Source organism: Nerophis lumbriciformis, linkage group LG34 (genome assembly GCF_033978685.3).
Source record: "Nerophis lumbriciformis linkage group LG34, RoL_Nlum_v2.1, whole genome shotgun sequence".
NCBI lineage: Eukaryota > Metazoa > Chordata > Actinopteri > Syngnathiformes > Syngnathidae > Nerophis > Nerophis lumbriciformis.
Window position 1 is genome coordinate 23,874,311 of NC_084581.2, and position 21,228 is coordinate 23,895,538.

Genomic DNA, 21,228 nt, shown 5'->3' on the forward strand with positions numbered 1-21,228 from the left:
AGTGTTGCCAATCAACTTATCCCCAGGTGCATGTCTTTGGAGGTGGGAGGAAGCCGGAGTACCCGGAGGGAACCCACGCAGTCACGGGGAGAACATGCAAACTCCACACAGAAAGATCCCGAGCCTGGGATTGAACCCAAGACTACTCAGGACCTTCGTATTGTGAGGCAGATGCACTAACCCCTCTGCCACCGTGCTGCCAGGCATCAAATTCCAAATCAGCTAATATTTGCAAAAAAATAACAAAGTTTTCCAATTCGAACGTTAAGTATCTTGTCTTTGCAGTCTATTCAATTGAATATAAGTTGAAAAGGATTTGCAAATCATTGTATTTTGTTTTTATTTACGATTTACCCAACGTGCCAACTTCACTGGTTTTGGGGTTTGTATAATCACTGGATTCAGATTTTACGGATGGATCCAAGGACCCAGAGAATAAGCGATATCGGTACCGGATCTCCAATTTGGGTGTCGCAAGAGAACATCAGATTATATTAGTGTGTATGCAGCTGAAATGTTTGCAATATTAATGTCACTAGAATGGGCTGAAGAAAGTGGATGCAAGACGATAATATTATGTAGTAATTCTGTTTCAGCTTTTACGACTATTGCGGGGGTCAGCAAACCGCGGCTCTAGACCCGCATGCGGCTCTTTAGCGCCGCCCTAGTGACTCCCTGGACATTTTCAGAGATGTGTGAAAATGGAAAAAGATGAAGAACAAAATATGTTTTTTGTTTTAATATATTTTCTGTAGGAGAACAAACATGACACAAACCTTCCTATACGTTAGAAATCCAAACTTTATATTAAACATATGATGAGAGTATTTGGCAAGCACCGTTTTGTCCTACTAATTTCAGAGATCCTTGAACTCATCGTAGTTTGTTTACATGAACACATTTCTCCGATGCTGCCACAGAAAGATGTGTTTTATGCCACTCCTTCTTAGTCTCATTTTGTCCACCAAACGTTTTTATGCTGTGCGTGAATGCACAGGTGAGCTTTGTTGATTTTAATGATTTGCTGGATGCTAACATGCTATTTAGGCTAGCTGTATGTACATATTGCATCATTATGCCTCGTTCGTAGGTATATTTAAGCTCATTTAATTTCCTTTACTTATGCCCTCTGTGTATTTAATTTATATTCGCATGTCTCATGACACATTATATGTATGTAATATTGGCTGCATGTCTGATAGTTGTTTGTGTGCCATGTTGTTCCAGAACACAGCAAACGTTACCCAGCTTGCCAAGATTGTAATAAATCCACTAAAAGAAGACAGCCTGCCGTTTCCTTAAACTTCGACACATATATCTATACCTTTGGCCATTCTCAACCAGTAATTTCCAGAATGTATATCATTCTGTGAGAAGCCTCCATTTTACTAATGATTTCCAATGTTTCAAAAAATGTGGAGAATAAAAATTTAAATACAACATTTCTTTAAACAAAGCCTTTCATAGTAGGCTAATATAGCTAATATAGACACTTACATCGTGTGTTGCCTTCATTATAACACTTATAAAAGGCTTTTAATTTTTTGCGGCTCCAGACAGATTTTTGTTTTGTATTTTTGGTCCAATATGGCTCTTTCAACATTTTGGGTTGCCGACCCCTGGACTATTGAGTCAGGAAATGTTAAGTGTCATCAGAGAATATTGTATGAAATTATATTTATCCACTGCAGAATGATGAGAGAAGGAAAATAAGTGGTATTTGTATGGGTACCTGCTCATGTGGGAATATTGGGAAACGAAAGAGAAGATAGGCAACAGCAATCAAGAAAGATGAGATTGATGTAAACATGAAGTTATATAAGAGGGAAGGCAAACGTGTAATTGGATAGAGGGCTAGTCAGCAGTGGCAAATAATTTGGGTAAATTATGAAAAAGGAAGGCAGTCATTTTCTGGTCAGAACCAACTCCGGGTTCCAGGATGGAGAGGGATTGTAAGGAAAAACCAAGTAATAATGAGCAGAATTAAGATTGGGCAAATCTATTTAAATGATACATTGTTTTTAATTGGGAAACATCCTACAGGAATGATTTAGACTTAGACTTAAACTTAGACAAACTTTATTGATCCACAAGAGAAATTGTTCCACACATTAGCTCAGTTACAAAGGATGGAAAGGATAATGCAGGTATAAAGTAGACTAAAAATGTACCATAGTAGCAATATAAAATATAACACATATGTAATATTTACTAATATAATATATACTGATATCTTATTTTATTATATTATCCATCCATCCATTTTCTACCGCTTATTCCCTTTTGGGGTGGCGGGGGGCGCTGGAGCCTATCTCAGCTACAATCGGGCGGAAGGCGGGGTACACCCTGGACAAGTCGCCACCTCATCGCAGGGCCAACACAGATAGACAGACAACATTCACACTCACATTCACACACTAGGGCCAATTTAGTGTTGCCAATCAACCTATCCCCAGGTGCATGTCTTTGGAGGTGGGAGGAAGCCGGAGTACCCGGACGGAACCCACGCAGTCACGGGGAGAACATGCAAACTCCACACAGAAAGATCCGGAGCCTGGGATTGAACCCCAGACTACTCAGCAACTTCGTATTGTGAGGCAGACGCACTAACCCCTGTTCCACCGTGCTGCCCTTATTATATTATATTTGTATATAATATATACAATTAACAAATTCCAAACAATGTGAACAATGTAGTGAAGTGAATTATATTTATATAGCACTTTTCTCTCGTGACTCAAAGCGCTTTACATATTTGAAACCCAATATCTAAGTTACATTTAAACCAGCGTGGGTGGCATTGGGAGCAGGTGGGTAAAGTGTCTTGCCCAAGGACACAACAGCAGTGACTAGGATGGAGGAAGCGGGAATCGAACCTGGAACCCTCAAGTTGCTGGCACGGCCACTCTACCAACCGAGCTATGCCGCCCCAATGTAGAGTATTAGAAACAGTAGAACATGTTTTATGGAATGTACCAAATAATATAGAAAGACTGGCTATGACGGCAAAACTGAGGGTACTGGGACCTGTGGATGGGTCGCTGAAGAGCCTGATAAATCTTACAGACACTGAAAATGGAAGAAAAATAATATGGGAGATTTTTAATAATACTGGACTCAGGAGAGACTGTAGTGTAATTATAAAATAAAACTGAAGATGGCAGTAATGCAACACATATGGATGACAGCTGCCGTAAAACTGTTAAGAAGAAGAAGAAGAAGAAAATGATAGTTATAGAAGACGAAGAAGAAGCTCGTCACGAACAAGTGGCGGTCAAAATGAAAACAAACCGACCAAGTTTTATTTTTTACCTTTTTTATTCTGTACGATGAATTAAAAAAAGCTAACAATGGCGTCTCGAGCACTGAAGCGAGCTGGTGTGTCCCCTGAGTTATGTCAGCAACTTAAACGAAGTAAAATAGAAAGTTGTAAGGTAAGTTGGAGGCAAAAACAACATTGTCAGTGTTACTGTAAATTGTACGTTTATTCCATTTGCTTACTATTCTACTTCACTGTGTCAATGTAGCTGAGATTTACAAAAAAAATCACTACAGTCAGCACAACCCTTACATTTTAGCAAGCATTTATATATATATATATATATATATACAGGTAAAAGCCAGTAAATTAGAATATTTTGAAAAACTTGATTTATTTCAGTAATTGCATTCAAAAGGTGTAACTTGTACATTATATTTATTCATTGCACACAGACTGATGCATTCAAATGTTTATTTCATTTAATTTTGATGATTTGAAGTGGCAACAAATGAAAATCCAAAATTCCGTGTGTCACAAAATTAGAATATTACTTAAGGCTAATACAAAAAAGGGATTTTTAGAAATGTTGGCCAACTGAAAAGTATGAAAATGAAAAATATGAGCATGTACAATACTCAATACTTGGTTGGAGCTCCTTTTGCTTCAATTACTGCGTTAATGCGGCGTGGCATGGAGTCGATGAGTTTCTGGTACTGCTCAGGTGTTATGAGAGCCCAGGTTGCTCTGATAGTGGCCTTCAACTCTTCTGCGTTTTTGGGTCTGGCATTCTGCATCTTCCTTTTCACAATACCCCACAGATTTTCTATGGGGCTAAGGTCAGGGGAGTTGGCGGGCCAATTTAGAACAGAAATACCATGGTCCGTAAACCAGGCACGGGTAGATTTTGCGCTGTGTGCAGGCGCCAAGTCCTGTTGGAACTTGAAATCTCCATCACCATAGAGCAGGTCAGCAGCAGGAAGCATGAACTGCTCTAAAACTTGCTGGTAGACGGCTGCGTTGACCCTGGATCTCAGGAAACAGAGTGGACCGACACCAGCAGATGACATGGCACCCCAAACCATCACTGATGGTGGAAACTTTACACTAGACTTCAGGCAACGTGGATCCTGTGCCTCTCCTGTCTTCCTCCAGACTCTGGGACCTCGATTTCCAAAGGAAATGCAAAATTTGCATGGTTGGGTGATGGTTTGGGGTGCCATGTCATCTGCTGGTGTCGGTCCACTCTGTTTCCTGAGATCCAGGGTCAACGCAGCCGTCTACCAGCAAGTTTTAGAGCACTTCATGCTTCCTGCTGCTGACCTGCTCTATGGAGATGGAGATTTCAAGTTCCAACAGGACTTGGCGCCTGCACACAGCGCCAAATCTACCCGTGCCTGGTTTACGGACCATGGTATTTCTGTTCTAAATTGGCCCGCCAACTCCCCTGACCTTAGCCCCATAGAAAATCTGTGGGGTATTGTGAAAAGGAAGATGCAGAATGCCAGACCCAAAAACGCAGAAGAGTTGAAGGCCACTATCAGAGCAACCTGGGCTCTCATAACACCTGAGCAGTGCCAGAAACTCATCGACTCCATGCCACGCCGCATTAACGCAGTAATTGAGGCAAAAGGAGCTCCAACCAAGTATTGAGTATTGTACATGCTCATATTTTTCATTTTCATACTTTTCAGTTGGCCAACATTTCTAAAAATCCCTTTTTTGTATTAGCCTTAAGTAATATTCTAATTTTGTGACACACGGAATTTTGGATTTTCATTTGTTGCCACTTCAAATCATCAAAATTAAATGAAATAAACATTTGAATGCATCAGTCTGTGTGCAATGAATAAATATAATGTACAAGTTACACCTTTTGAATGCAATTACTGAAATAAATCAAGTTTTTCAAAATATTCTAATTTACTGGCTTTTACCTGTATATGTTAGAATGGGATGGTTAGGTAAATGTTCCTAGTTAACGCATGTTGGGGGCGGTTTGAGAGAGACACCGTACCGAAAGTGAACTTGGTTAGCGTGTGTAAAAAATGTACCTGCAGTTGAAGTGTGTAATAAAGTTCTAATGAGGAAGTACAGTAAGCAGCTCTAACTGTCCACTCTTGGTTGAGTATGGTATTATAACGCATCTGCACATTAATATAACGTTATATTAAATGTACAATGCCGCGTACATCATGTTTTTTTTAATTAAAGCACACTGGTTTGAGCCCGGGTGCAGCACGGTGAAACAGGGGTCAGTGCAGGGGTCGGGAACCTTTTTGGCTGAGAGAGCCATGAAAGTCAAATATTTTAAAATGTATTTCCGTGAGAGCCATATAATATTTTTTAACACTCAATACAACTAAATGCGTGCATTTTTAAGTAAGACCAACATTTTTAGACTATAGTAAGTCTCTTATTCTTTTTAATAACATTGTTCTGAAGCTCCCACCTCCAAAGACATGCACCTGGGGATAAGTTGATTGGCAACACTAAATTGGCCCTAGTGTGTGGATGTGAGTGTGAATGTTGTCTGTCTATCTGTGTTGGCCCTGCGATGAGGTGGCGACTTGTCCAGGGTGTACCCCGCCTTCCGCCCGATTGTAGCTGAGATAGGCTCCAGCGCCCCCCGCGACCCCAAAAGGGAATAAGCGGTAGAAAATGGATGGATGGATGGATGTTCTGAAGCTAACCAATAATAAATAAAATACTTCTTACCATTAATGCGACTTCTTGAACAGGTGGTAGAAAACGGATGGATGGATTAAAATGCATGAGAATGTTTTATATTTTGAACGTTATTTTTAACACTGTGATTACCAGCGGAATTATTCATTACTTATCGTGTTAAGCAATGTCAGCTAAGATTGATCTGAGAGCCAGATGCAGTCATCAAAAGAGCCACATCTGGCTCTAGAGCCATATGTTCCCTACCCCTGGGTTAGTGCATGTGCCTCACAATACGAAGATCCTGAGTAGTCCTGGGTTCAATCCCGGGCTCGGGATCTTTCTGTGTGAAGTTTGTATGTTCTCCCCGTGTCTGCGTGGCTTCCTCCCACCGCCAAAAACATGCACCTGGGGATAGGTTGATTGGCCCTAGTGTGCGACTTGTCCAGGGTGTACTCCGCCTTCCGCCCGAATGCAGCTGAGATAGGCTCCAGCACCCCCCCCTACCCCCCGCGACCCCAAAAGGGACAAGCGGTAGAAAATGGATGAATGGATGATTTGAGCCCATGGAACACCAGCACCCCCTGCAACCCCAAAAGGGACAAGCGGTAGGAAATGGATGGATGGATGGAACATCATTCATTTTGTTAGAAGGCGGCACAAATTCAAACACCTGCAATTGAATAACTTCATGTTCTGTTAAATACGTTTTAAAAACATGATGACGTCCCACATTTTTTGTGACTTTAAAAACAAAAAGCTCGGTTCTATCTGAAACGTTGCTCGATGCACAAACTAAGTGATTGTTGTAAGTTTTGACTAATTAGATCAGAGGTTCTCAAACTTTTTCTTTTTCTTTTTTACAAAGTACCACCTCAGAAAACACGAGGCTTTCCAAGTACTACCTTAATGACTACCTTAAAATACAGTAGTGTTGTAGGCTCAAGTATTCATTAAAAAAGTATTTATTGTTTATGGCCACTGTAACTATTACACACAATTTGAACAGTAACAATGTGTTTAACAATAGAAAACTAAACCATTTTGATTTTTGATTTTTGGCGTACCATTAGATAGAGCCCGTGTACCAAGCTAGATGAAATGGGAAAATAAATATAACTCTCACGACCCTGATATGACAATGATGTTTGTGCCATTAAATCTACACTGCTACAAAAGCAATACACTGACTATTCTAAAGCATATCAAATTTTACTTTCTATAATATTGTCCCTAGAAATGTTTTGCCCCTGTAAAATGTTCGAACGACACGTCAACCTTAGCTGATAAATCTTTTTTCCCCTCAGGAACTGCTGTCTCGCTCGCCTTTTGAAGTGATGCATGCTGCTGGTTTGAGTTACCAGGATGCTTTAGAGATGTTGGTATCTGTGAGCAGAGTCATCGCTCCCTCACCCATTACGGTATGCGCACAAGCTTCATCACTATATTCTTTACGTCAGTGACCATCAAGGTGAAAGACTTTGCTTTCATACTCTTTCAGATTAGCATGGACACGATTCATAGAGATGTGACATTTTCGAACAACTTATGTCTTTAGAGCGGCGTTTTTAAGTGAACGATGAGAACTGGTTTGCAGTTGTGAGTGGTTCGTTTGGGAGCCGTTTTCTTTGCACATGCAGATACAACGTTGGCAATCGCCCATTGGACTGGTGACTGGACTAGAACATTTGTCAGAGATAACATAACAGCATTTGGATTTACTTTTATTTTTCATTGAACATATATATATATACACATCGGTATACCTTTTTTTTAATCAATTTATTTGTATTTATAAACATTATTTTTGATTCCCTGAGACCTCGAGAGGGACAGGCGGTAAAAGATGGATGGATGGATGGAGGATTCACTTTTATGGTTAATTTTTCTGATAGGTATTTAAAGTTTACACTTATACAATTGTGCATTCACATTTTTATTATGTCCTAATTTTTATTCTGTTACAATAATACTTTTTATATCCATAAATGCACTTAATTCTTACCTATAATGTGTGATCTTTTTTCCCCCTCTATTGTTAAAATGCTCTGGTGATGTCACTGTCAAAGCATGGGGATATGGCGCCACCTTATGGAATGTTTACAATGAAACCATAAAAAATATATAATTATAGCCAATATTTCAGAATATTTTCCACCAATTGTGTGTTATTTGTGTACATTTCTGATCCACAGCTTTTCTTATAACTGATGCAATTGATTGTTTCCTTTATTAAAAAACAAAAACAAAACCAAACCCCCAAAAACTTTAAAACTTAATAACGAGGCAGTTTTTTAACAGCTATTTTAAAGGAATAGCCCCTAAAGATACAAATTCCTTTAAAGAGCCACACGTCCCATCTCTTCACACTTCAGCCTTTCCTCTAGTTTAACAGCTTTGAAGGGGTGCCAACCGTCCTTTGAAAAAGTGAATGGTCCCTTACGTAGAAATAAAAGTACAAGTCCCGTATCAAGCCTAAAAAACCCCAACTTTGTCTGGTATTACTGTGAGAATCACAAATACGTAGTTGTTAAAATTTCAATCAATGGACGACAGGGCGCTTTATCAGAATCAGAATCAGAATCAGATAAACCAATTGTATAGCATTCCCCCAGCTATTTCCTGCTCTGTGAACAATAAGAGAAAAACTACAATTTACAAACTCTTCATGGGTTAATTTACCTGGGGGGCCGATGGAGGTAGAGTCTGGGGGAGGCCAGGCTGCACAAAATATTCACTTCAGAATCTTGTTTTTAACCATATGACTACATAATAATAATAATAATAATGGATTAGATTTTATATCGCGCTTTTCTATTGTTAGATACTCAAAGCGCTCACAGAGAAGTGGGAACCCATCATTCATTCACATCTGGTGGTGGCAAGCTACATTTGTAGCCACAGCTGCCCTGGGGTAGACTGACGGAAGCGAGGCTGCCAGTTTGCGCCTACGGCCCCTCCGACCACCACCTTTCATTCATTCATCATTCATTCACCAGTGTGAGCGGCACCGGGGGAAAGGGTAAAGTGTCCTGCCCATAGACACAACGGCAGCGATTTGGATGTCAAGAGGCAGGTAGCGAACCCACTACGGCATACCGCCCCGAACATTTGTTAACTACTTATACCAACAGTGACCCTAAACTATACTCTGCCTTCAATCATTATAAATGTAAAATTGATTGTAAAAATTATATATTTTGACAGTGTTAAGTTCCCCATGAGAAACTTCAATTTAAATAAAGTTATTGTAGTCAATATTCTTTATAGCAGGACTCGATATTGCAAATTTATATTTAACTATTAGTCGCCCAGGGTGCACAGGCTGCAATTACCCTAAACTCTGAAATTAGGTAGAGGGCTGCAAACTATGCGCCTGCAAATGGCCCATTTCAGACCCCTGTATTAAACTTACTTACATACTTACAGCATGTATATAACACCTTAATGGAGATGTTTGGATGTTTTCTTAAGGGATTTTATAGGCAGAGTAGAGCAGCTCCAATAGGCTCCATTGTAAGTGGACGTTTGATCGCATTTATTTAGTATTTAAAATACATTAAAAAAAAATACACGTGTCGCCATGTCTCTCATAATGATTGTGAACAATAGGCAAAATTCCCAAAAAAGTGCGGTTCCCCTTTAAGCTAAATAAATCATCATGCAGTTGTCTCGTTGTAGTGGCCCTTAATGGTAAAAAACTTGATAGACTTGTTTATTTTATCTTCATAATTTTGTTATTTTGCCCCCCAAAAAATGATAGTTTTCCTGTTTTTTTTTCTTACTCCATAACATGCATCGAATAATTTCTAATTCCAGTCAAATACAAGTAGCATAAAAATTGCCTCACAAATAAAAACAATTCAAACTTTCCACACAGGTGGGGGTTCAGACAATTGTGTCGACTGGCCCCGCCAACAGTGTCCCTTATCTTCTTATTTTTCAATACATTTGCATCACATGTACAAGTGCAAAAATAATCCACTGTTTTGCAGAAAGTTTGTTTTTAAATAATCCATTCATCACAATCTCAACTCAATCAACAATACATTTGCGTTACTTGGCAGTGGTGAAAGTATTATAGAAGTTACAGAAGCATTAGGGCTGCATGATTTTGAGAAAAAAGTAATTGCGATTTTTCCTTCCAAAATTGTGATTGCGATTCGATTTGCGATTTTTATATTTTATACATAAAAATGCATAACATTGCGACAATAGCGAATGGCGGAAAACATGTTACTTTTAGACTCTCAATCAACATATTCTTGTCTCAAGGTGCCACACACAATATGCAAAAAGTTACTTTCTTTCTGCAGACAAACTCAAGCTTTTGTCTACATCAGGGGTGTCCAAAGTGCGGACCAAGTGCGGCCCACCAAAGTCTTCAGTTTGGCCCGGAAGACGTCATGAGTTTAATAAGGGTGTGTTCATATTAATTTTAAATATTTGAATGGGTATTAGATTAGATTGCTGCAAATCTGCAGCCATCTTGTGGACAATGTGGGTAAATCCGGTCAATGAAGAGAACAGAGCACAAAATGACTCAATGCAAACAACCTTCCCGACTCATGGCGCCAAAAAAATGCGATAAACACTAAAAGTCAACACACATGGTCACACATAACACCACCTGCTCACTGAAATTTGTGGGTATTATAAAAATGTCCAAGAACCATAACAAAAATCTAAATTATACATATTTAGTTCCATTTTAATGCATGATTGGAAAAATGCAAAACATTTATTTCCAAATGTGTCCATGTTTGGCGCATTTTAGCTTCTTGATATTTCTGACTGATTATAAAACTGTAAGGAGTTTGTCACGAAAGTAAACAAGGTCAGAGTCAAACTTTCACATACTCTTAATACCTAATTATATTAGTTATTAATAGTATTTCCATTATAATAATATGATATGTACACACACACGTATGTATGTATGTGTGTATATGTATATATATATATATATATATATATATATATATATATATATATATATGTGTGTGTGAAGGGCTGGGCGATTATATGATCGTTGATCGCGATTAATTCATCACGGTGATCAGCTGTTAGCCTATTTCCTCGATCAAACATGGCGGAACTGTCTGTTAGGAGTTATCGCACTAGTATACAGTAGGGAAGCAACAATGCTTGGCATAATCCTGCACGGAACAATCCACCTTTATTGACCGTAATCTGTGTGTGTCTGTGAATTTGGCTGTGTTTTGTACGTTTGCGTGTGTTTTTGTGAAAGTGTTTCTGTCCGTGTATATGCACAACCTCCAGTTCTGCCACGCGAAAAACTGGCTTGTCACAATGTAATACTGCCCTGAATGCGGACTTGCAGGCACTCACAGTAGTTTTTCTAGTCCCGACTGGGAGAATAAACACACCCAGTAATTTAATCAGAAAAAGACATTTTTATATCTAAATATTTTTCAATCAGACTTTTTGTTTATGTGTGGCACACAGTGTGCAATAGAAATAAAGTTGTGCATGTAAACTTTACTTTACAATTATTAAGTTAATTCAACTGTTTTAGTGAAATGTAAACTTGGCGACCCTATCACCTCATCAGTAGAGCAACATTGTTAAAGTCCTAATAAGAACATTTTAATGGTCTTTTTACTCCTTTTAAAGTCAATGACATTAGTAAGTGGATAGACACACTTTCTAGTTACTAAGACCCTGTTTACACTAATCCATTGAATTTCATCCTCTCAGTTAGAAGCACTGCTCATTGAAACAATTAAAAAGGGGCAACATGTAGCAGTAACATATTAATATGTTTGTGTTATACAGTATATGTTCTTTATCATTTCTGATAGGCTTTGGAGTTGTGGAAGCGTCACTCAGACTCTTGTTTCTCAACATCACTACCAGCTTTGGACAAAGTGTTGAGGGGAGGCCTTCCCTGTGGGAATATCACTGAGGTACAACACAAGGAAAACATGTACAGTGGTACTTCGATTTTCATTAGTAATCCGTTCCAGAGGGGCTCTTGAAAACTGAAACAATGTTTCCCATAGGAAACAATGGTTATGGTTATCAGGGCTGCAACCAACAACTATTTTGATAGTCGACTCGTCAACGATTACCTTCACGATTATTCAAGTAATCAGATTATGAAGCATCAACCTGCAATGCAAGTAAATTGCAGTGGCTGCAATTTACCCATTTGCATTTAAATTCAGTTTCAGATAGTTTTGGCTTGTGCTAACTAACAAAGATGACTAATCCATTCAGAAATATATAAATTTACAGTATGCTGTAACTATGTTGCTCTTTTGGCTGTTACAAAAAACTAAATATCTATTCAACTTTGTCCATTTAAAAGCAAGTACAGGACCAGTGCTGACAAAAACAAAGTATATTTTTAAATGAAAACAATGGACAGTAAAAATTGCCACAATAAAAATAAACATCAAAGCTATTTAACTTTCCCAAAACATTTAGTCCTATTTGGTAGTAGTAGGTTATAGCAATTGATCAACATAAGTTTGCTTTTCAACCATGAGAACGGAGAAAGTGCTTTGAAGGACAGTGCTGAGAAGAAAACGCGGATGATAATACATTGAACTAATGAAATATATCATCAAAAACATGACCAGCCGTGTTGCACACTTGGCGAGGCAGTTCGAGCGTAGCACTGCTGGTCTGCAATACATTGAAGCAGAATGAGTCAGCTGATGACATTGAAATAATATATAAACTACAGAGAGTTATCCATTAAAATATCGAGAGGCTGCTGATGGTGTGTTTGACGGAGAAGCAGCTCAAAAGAGATACCGTAAAAGTCCGCTCTTCAAGGTAAATGCGTTATGTTATTATTACATTATTTCATATAACTACTGTAGTCATTTGTAGTACATTCAACTGTGGGGGTTTTTCATACAGTATTTATTATCTAGTTGTTTTCTTTCTAAAAGGCATTATACATGTTAGAATTGTAGTGTTTTTTGGGGCCAAGCACCAATGATGAGAATTTATTTCAACGGCTGACGTTGATTCGAGATATAAGTGTTTTGTCTTGAGAGCTCAGTCATAGAACGAATTAAATTTCAAATATGTTCCATTTGGAGACAAATTGTCACGCATCCAAACAAAACTCCATGGCTTCCTGAGACTGTCTTATGTTTGGAAACTAAAACTAAAATAGAGCTATGCAAACAATTGTTTTGCACACAGAAGGCAATTGTCTGCTGTGACACAGTAGACAGGGTAGACCTTTGTATCTTAGGTTGAGTGAGGTGTCAGTTAAAATTTCATAAGGTGGCACAATGTGGCTAATGTATCCAGGCTAACTGAATTTACGTTCAAAATATGAGCATCTGACGGAAATTATAAAAGTTGTACTGTGTGCATTTGGGTTTTTGTGAGGTTACAAAGGGGAGTTTCAGTCAACTTAGATTTAGTGAGTGCACGCAATAGAATGAAGAAAAGTGCAACTCTTTGCAGGTGGCGGGGCCATCTGGCTGTGGGAAGACACAATTCTGTTTAATGCTGAGTGTTTTGGCCACTCTGCCAAAGGAGCTGGGTGGCCTGGATCGCAGTGTAATCTATATTGACACGGAGTCAGCGTTTTCTGCTGAAAGGTGAGACTCTATTCTACTGCATTACCACATCATCCTACTGGTGTACAACATAGAACTTTACAGACAGAACATTTACCTTTGTTTGCTTATTAAAGCAACATAGTATGCATTCAGAAAGTATTTACAGCACTTAACTTTTTCTACATTTTGTTATGCTTCAGCCTTTTCCCAAAATTGAATACATTCATGTGCGTTTTTTGCAAACCCCAGGCCAGATTTGGCTTTTGTCTGGCCATTCTACCATATTTAATAATAACTGGGATTTATATAGCGCTTTTCTAAGTACCCAAAGTCGCTGTGCCCGGAGACAATCCTGTCTCTGATGTCTGCAGACAATTCTTTTGTCTTGATGCTTAGTTTGTACTCTGAAATATTTTGACTCGGTTGGCCACATTGAGAGAAAAAATGTGTCTGGGGGGCCAAGGTGTATGTGTGTATAAATTATATATACACATTTAGCTGTAAACATCTGCTGTACAGTATGTGTGTTTGGGTCCCTTTTTTTTTTTACAGGAACACTAATACCAAAAGTCACAATGTCCAATAGAATTCTAAAAGAGTTATGACAGACCACCTCAAAAAAACGGAATGGAATTTTACAGTTTTGTACTGAATGGGACACCCAAAATGTGCATTAAAATAAAGAAAGTGGGATTTACAATTATAACTATGAACAATAAAACACTGAATATTAACAACATATAAACATCGCTCCTCTTTTACTTCTCGGACCAGCTCCTCCATAGACATCTTCTACAATCAAGCAAAACACAACAACAATGTAACAAACAGCAAAATATGAATGCAAAGAGTAATAAACACCTACAATATGATATATTATCACTTTTATGCAGAAATTTGTTGTAACAATTTGCTTCCGCATCTGTTCCTCACACATGCGTTTTGGGCTGGCTGCTCTGAAAACAAAAAACCCACCCACTCTGCTTTGTTCCTCGTCTGAGCTGCTGTGACGTAGATTACCGTAATAACTCGTATAACACTCAAAAGCGCAGATTTCAACCACTGAAATACTTTATTTAGTTCAAGACTTATGGTAATTTAAAAACAGCACTGCACATCATAATGGCAGCTACAGTTTTGATGTCAAAGGTCGAAAAAAATTATATAGAACGTCCGGCGGGCCGGATTGAAAATCTTACTGGGCCGCATGTGGCCCGCAGGCCGTATTTTGCCCAGGTTTGCTATACTGTAAAAGTAGGTGTGTGCCTTTCCAACTCCTGTCAAATCAAGTTAATTTAGAACAAGTGGAATCTAGTGAAACTGTTGAAACATCTCAAGAATGGTCAGTAGAAACAGGATTCACTTGGGTTCTTAGTTTATTATTTTCAACACACTTGCAAACATGTATAAGTTATTTTTCACATAGGTATTATGGAGTTGTTTTTTTAGAAGAAGAAAAAATAATTAATTGTATTTTTGAAAATAAAACTGTCTGAACACAACAACATGTGGAAAAAACTGAGGCGCTGTGAATACTTTCTGAATTTCCTTTCGAACTCATTGTTTCTTAAAGTGCGTGTGCATGTGTTACCAGGCTGGTGGAGATCGCACAGAGCAGGTTCAGAGACCGCTTCTGCTCAAAGGAGAAAGTCTTGGAGATGGCAAGCAGGGTCCATGTCTACAGGGATCTCACCTGCCAGGATGTCCTTAACAGGTGTGGTACTACTGGTCTATCAGAATGACATCAAATTTGTCACTACGTAATACCATTAGAAACTGAAGCTTGGTCAAAAATTGTGGGTGCACATCAAAATATAGAGTTCTCTTTTTTATGGTTTGTACTGTAGCTAACTTAGAGGGTTGGTGCTCCGCCGTTTTTTCCAATGACACAGAACATAATTGTATTTTTATCTACAAAAATTACAACTAAATAATCTTTGAATGTACTGCATAAAACTATTACTACTGTTACCTTTAGTATTTCAGTCAGCACCCAATAAAGAATAATATATCAAGTGATATTACACGATAAAAAAAAGTCATAATGTTATGACACTGAAACATAGTCATATTTATAAATGAGAATACAAGTCATTTTTAATGAATTAATGTCTAAATTCCCACTCAACCGTCTGAGACCAGCAACCACTCTCTGTCCTTCTATAAACTGGTAGTCATCTGGTAAAAATGTGAAAACACATCTGCTTGATGGTCAACAGACACGATAAGCGGTTTATACCGATTACGCTGTTGATTTGCCAAAACAAAGAAAACTTGACAAGATCCTTCACATTGATGATGGTGTGGCTCAGACGGTAGAGCAGCCGGCCAGAAACTTGAGGGTTCCTGGTTCAAATCCAGCTTCCGGCATCCTCCTCACTGCTGTTGTGTCCTTGGGTAAGACACTTCACCACCTTTCTCCCAGTGCCACCCACACTGGTGTAAATGTAGATAATTAGTCACTCGAAAAAAAGTGCAATATAAATATAATTTACCTCACATTCCTAATTTTAACCCATGATAAAAATATTTTAAAAAGTGTTTGAATGCGTCCTATACAGATTTGTGCTCGACTTGAAGTCATCCAGTGTTGTAAAGGAAACGTTTAGGAGTTGTGTCATGTGACTATCAGGTAAACTAGCTTATTTCCAAAAGCGTATGTGTTTTTACCATTAAAGCTCATTTTTAAATCCATTTAACTATTTAAATGCTTCAGTAGGGTGTAAAATACCAGTGAAGTTGGCACGTTGTGTAATTCGTAAATAAAAACTTCCGCCCGAATGCAGCTGAGATAGGCTCCAGCGACCCCGAAAGGGACAAGCGGTAGAAAATGGATGGACGGATGGAAAACAGAATACAATGATTTGCAAATCCTTTTCAACTTATATTCAATTGAATAGACTGCAAAGACAAGATATTTAATGTTCAAACTGAGAAACACATTTTTTTTTGCAAATAATCATTAACTTAGAATTTAATGGCAGCAACACATTGCAAAAAAGTTGGCACAGGGGCATTTTTACCACTGTGTTACATGGCCTTTCCTTTTAACAACACTCAGTAAACGTTTGGGAACTGAGGAGACACATTTTTGAAGCTTTTCAGGTGGAATTCTTGCTTGATGTACCGTACAGCTTAAGTTGTTCAACAGTCCGGGGTCTCCGTTGTGGTATTTTAGGCTTCATATTGCGCCACACATTTTCAATGGGAGACAGGTCTGGACTACAGGCAGGCCAGTCTAGTACCCGCACTCTTTTACTATGAAGCCCTGCTGTTGTAACACGTGGCTTGGCATTGTCTTGCTGAAATAAACAGGGGAGTCCATGATAACGTTGCTTGGATGGCAACATATGTTGCTCCCAAACCTGTATGTACCTTTCAGCATTAATGGTGCCTTCACAGATGTTTAAGTTACCCATGCCTTGGGCACTAATACACCCCCATACCATCACAGATGCTGGCTTTTGAACTTTGCGCCTCCAACAATCTGGATGGTTCTTTTCCTCTTTGGTCCGGAGGACACGACGTCCGCAGTTTTCAAAAACAATTTGAAATGTGTACTCGTCAGACCACAGAACAGCCGGCGGCGTTTCTGGGTGTTGTTGATAAATGGCGTTGGCTTTGCATAGTAGAGTTTTAACTTGCACTTACAGATGTAGCGACAAACTGTAGTTACTGACAGTGATTTTCTGAAGTGTTCCTGAGCCCATGTGGTGATATCTTTTACACACTGATGTCGCTTTTTGATGCAGTACCGCCTGAGGGACCGAAGGTCTGTAATATCATCGCTTACGTGCAGTGATTTCTCCAGATTCTCTGAACCTTTTGATGATATTACGGACGGTAGATGGTGAAATCCCTAAATTCCTTGCAATAGCTCGTTGAGAAATGTACTTAAACTGTTGGGACAATTTTCTCACGCATTTGTTCACAAAGTGGTGACTCTCGCCCCATCCTTGTTTGTGAATGACTGAGCATTTCATGAAAGCTGCTTTTATACCCAACCATGGCACCCACCTGTTCCCAATTAGCCTGCTCACCTGTGGGATGTTCCAAATTAGTGTTTGATGAACATTCCTCAACTTTCTCAGTCTTTTTTGCCACTTGTGCCAGCTTTTTTGAAACATGTTGTAGGCATCAAATTCCAAACTAATATTTGCAAAAAATAACGTTTTCCAGTTCGAACGTTAAGTATCTTGTCTTTGCAGTCTATTCAATTGAATATAAGTTGAAAATAATTTGTAAATCAATGTATTTTCTTTTTATTTACGATTTACACAATGTACCAACGTCACTGGTTTTGGGTTTTGTATTTTTCACACCTCTTTAACATTAAGTAGTACAGTAGCATTTTAGAAAACACATTCTCAAATGTTTGCTGTGTATCAATTTACAGTACTTGTTGTGGGTTAAAGAATATATTGTCATAAAATAGTTTTTTTCTTCTCCATTGTGGACCAGATTGTTACAACTTTGTAACATTGAGTTTTGGTGACTTTAGCAAATAATTGTGGTCTACAAACAAACACAATCCTCCCCTAAACATGCTTTTTCTATTTTCACTGTCAGACTGGAGAGACTGGAGGAGATCATCATCTCAACCGGAGCAGGTCTGATCATACTGGATTCAGTGGCTTCTGTGGTGAGAAAGGAGTTTGACACAACATTGCCTGGCAATTTGATACATCGTAGCAACATGCTGGGAAAAGAAGCAACCATGCTGAAATATCTGGCTCATCAATTCAACATCCCTGTAAGTCCTGGCTTGGATGGCTCGACACCACTTTTTCCGATACCTTCTTTTCTATTTTCTTGTTGTAGTAATAGATTTGTATGCTAGTGTTTTATTGGATATAGAATAGGGCTGTCAAAAATAATGAGTTAACTTATCCAATTAATCACAAAAAACTATCGCATTAATGATGTGTGTATGCGGACAAATCACACAACATATTGATCGCACATCCTTTATCTTAACCGTAGCTAATTACCTGAAATATGGCGCAAGTAGCTATACAGTCAGTGATCATGTCGATGTATATGCCAGTGCAAAGATGTGTGAGAAGACTCCGACTGATGGCAAATTTTGCTTCAAAATACACTACAACCGGAGTTTAGGTAAAACTGTTACTAAGTTTTGAGCAAATAATTAACATGCATTCAAGTAAAACATTTTAAAATGTTCCTGTATGACATAGGGACGGCGTGGCGTAGCGGAAGAGTGGCCGTGCGCAACCCGAGGGTCCCTGGTTCAATCCCCACCTAGTACCAACCTCGTCATGTCTGTTGTGTCCTGAGCAAGACACTTCACCCTTGCTCCTGATGGGTGCTGGTTAGCGCCTTGCATGGCAGCTCCATCCATCAGTGTGTGAATGTGTGTGTGAATGGGTAAATGTGGAAGTAGTGTCAAAGCGCTTTGAGTACCTTGAAGGTAGAAAAGCGCTGTACAAGTACAACCCATAATAATAAAATTGCATTTGTGTACAAATATTTGGCTTTTTTTAAAGTTAATTTAAACTATGCCAGTAAGTAATAATCTGGGGTTAATCATGATTATTCCAAATTCAAAAGCGTGATTAATCTGATAAATGTATATTTTTTTAATCATTTGACAGCGCTAATAGAGATTTAAAAAAATCACCGCATTCAAACTGCAACAAATATTCTGCTAGCCTGATGGAAAAAAAGTAATTTTCCAAAACATGACTCAAATTATTGAAAACTGATGCTGCTTTTCATTTAAACTTTAAACACGCATGTCTTTTTATTGGCTTTTAAAATCCTTTTCATTGGTCAACAGACCGAGCAGCACCTTTCAAAGAGTCAAAGTCAAATTGAATAAAGTGAAACTTTGTACAACAATTGAAACAATACTCTTAGAACACATTAAAACTAATTACTAAAATAACCTAAATCATTATGAATTAGCGTAGTATTTATAGTATATCTATTTTAGGGACGTAACGATTATTAATGGTATTTATGTTATTAACGGTATTAATGATAAACTTCTCAGCATAAAATTACGTCACGAGCCCCAGTGTTGCCGGAGGGCGTGTTAAATGTCAAATGAATGCCGGAGGATCAACCCCAAAACATTCGATCTTCTTCGCTAGCATTAGCTTATAACTACAGATCGACATATATTTGTTTCCCGATCATGAGAGCGAAGAAAATGAGTGTGAAAGACTGTGCTGAGAAAAAGAAGAAGAGAATATTCATTGAAATAAAAATAAAAATTAGTATCATGAAAGACTGTGCAGCCGACTTTGCAAGACAGTTAGAGCTTAGCGATGTTAATCGGCAGCTACTGAACTACAAAAGATGCACATTTTACTGTCACTTGTGATGTAATAACAGGGCTAATGCTAGCATATATGCACTCAAGGCAACATGTTTTCTGTAGTTGGAAGTGGAATTCTTGTAGGCTGATATGTGAACATTTCTCCTGACACACTGAATATATATTATAATAGCTATTCTTTTTCCTAGTTTGTAAAGTGAACTTTGAAAAGTTTTGCGGCCTTGTCATGTCACATTTTTCAGTGTGTATTTGAGAGCTAATGCTAATGTGAGAGTGGTCATGTGACTGCCAGACTCTGTTCGATTGGGGAAATGGAGTTGATCGTCCCTAGTGCTTACATTTGAAATGTAGCGATCAGAATGAAACTCAATGTAACCAGGTAGATGTAGCATTTCTTCTTCACAAAAATACTCATGACGGAACTAGTACCCGCCAGGGCAGTAGCAAAGAGTCCAGAAAGAGCAGAGGAAAATGGCTCTGTCTATATAACACATTGAATTGTACATTAACAGCTGGATTATCACTCACCGCAATTGTGTGGACTTTGCAGGCCTTACAGTATGTACAGTATGTAGACTTTTTACCGTGAGGTTAGACTTGATTACCATAACAATAAAGATTATTTTTCTTTTTTAGATTCATGTTTCTTGTAATTAAAATTCATAACTCCATAATTATGTTTTTACGAGTTAGTTTTATGCCATTGGTGTGGATTTAACTCCTACTAAATTAACTCCATTTGATATCAATATAGAAAAAGCTGGTGATTAGTCCATGGTGTTGTCCCTTTGACTCTAAGACAGTCAGTTTTGATTCGGTCTGGCTGTTGTGACCTTAAAAAAGATAAGTGCTGTAGAAAATGTGTGCATAAATGTATGGATTGATGATCTTCTGACCACCGCACAAAGAGGACATGGGTCTCATTCAATGGTTCAATTAGATAACTCTCTGAACTTGCCTTTTTTCTCTCACCAGGTGGTCCTGACCAACCAGATCACCACTCATATTGGACACCAAGGTGAATACTCATCTGGAAAGGGGGGTTGCATAGGTGTCGTAGTCACTAAGGCCCTATCCACGCGGGAATGTTTGTGACTCGTTTTGCCGTTAGGTTGAAAAAGAAACACGTCCAATGGATCAACAGCAAATCCGTCCAGACGGAAAGGGGTGAATGGGTGGAAACAATGTAGTACAATGCCTAGCCATTATTGGTACTGTAAGCAGACAGAGCGTCCAGAAACACCAAAACTACAGAAGGAGAAAAACTTCTCCACACACAAATAATAATAAGACGAACATAGTGGACAGAAAAGAGAAAAAAAACAGACTTGTATGGACAGATAATGAGGAAGCCACAGACTTCCTTTGTGTGCCAAGTGCCATCCCTAAAGCCCATGTCATATTACAAACGTGCTGGGCATTGAATAGCGAAGATATGACAGATG

At 38.6% G+C, this 21,228-nt stretch overlaps 1 protein-coding gene across 4 annotated transcripts in view; it reads left to right on the forward strand.

Annotated features, from left to right (window-relative positions):
* Positions 1-3,242: 3,242 nt before the first annotated feature.
* The window catches only part of rad51b (RAD51 paralog B), a 32,956-nt gene continuing 14,970 nt past the window's right edge, over positions 3,243-21,228 (forward strand). For 3 of the 4 annotated variants that reach the window (XM_061929380.2, XM_061929382.2, XM_072912193.1), the window contains exons 1-7: positions 3,243-3,434; positions 7,234-7,347; positions 11,752-11,856; positions 13,382-13,518; positions 15,074-15,193; positions 18,049-18,232; positions 20,759-20,801. In XM_061929380.2, coding sequence (XP_061785364.1) covers positions 3,351-3,434; positions 7,234-7,347; positions 11,752-11,856; positions 13,382-13,518; positions 15,074-15,193; positions 18,049-18,232; positions 20,759-20,801 — 787 coding nt within the window. In that variant the 5' untranslated portion in view covers positions 3,243-3,350. Of the gene's footprint in view, positions 3,435-7,233; positions 7,348-10,271; positions 10,348-11,751; positions 11,857-13,381; positions 13,519-15,073; positions 15,194-18,048; positions 18,233-20,758; positions 20,802-21,228 lie in introns of those variants that run through there. The other variant, XM_061929381.2, reaches the window with a different exon arrangement.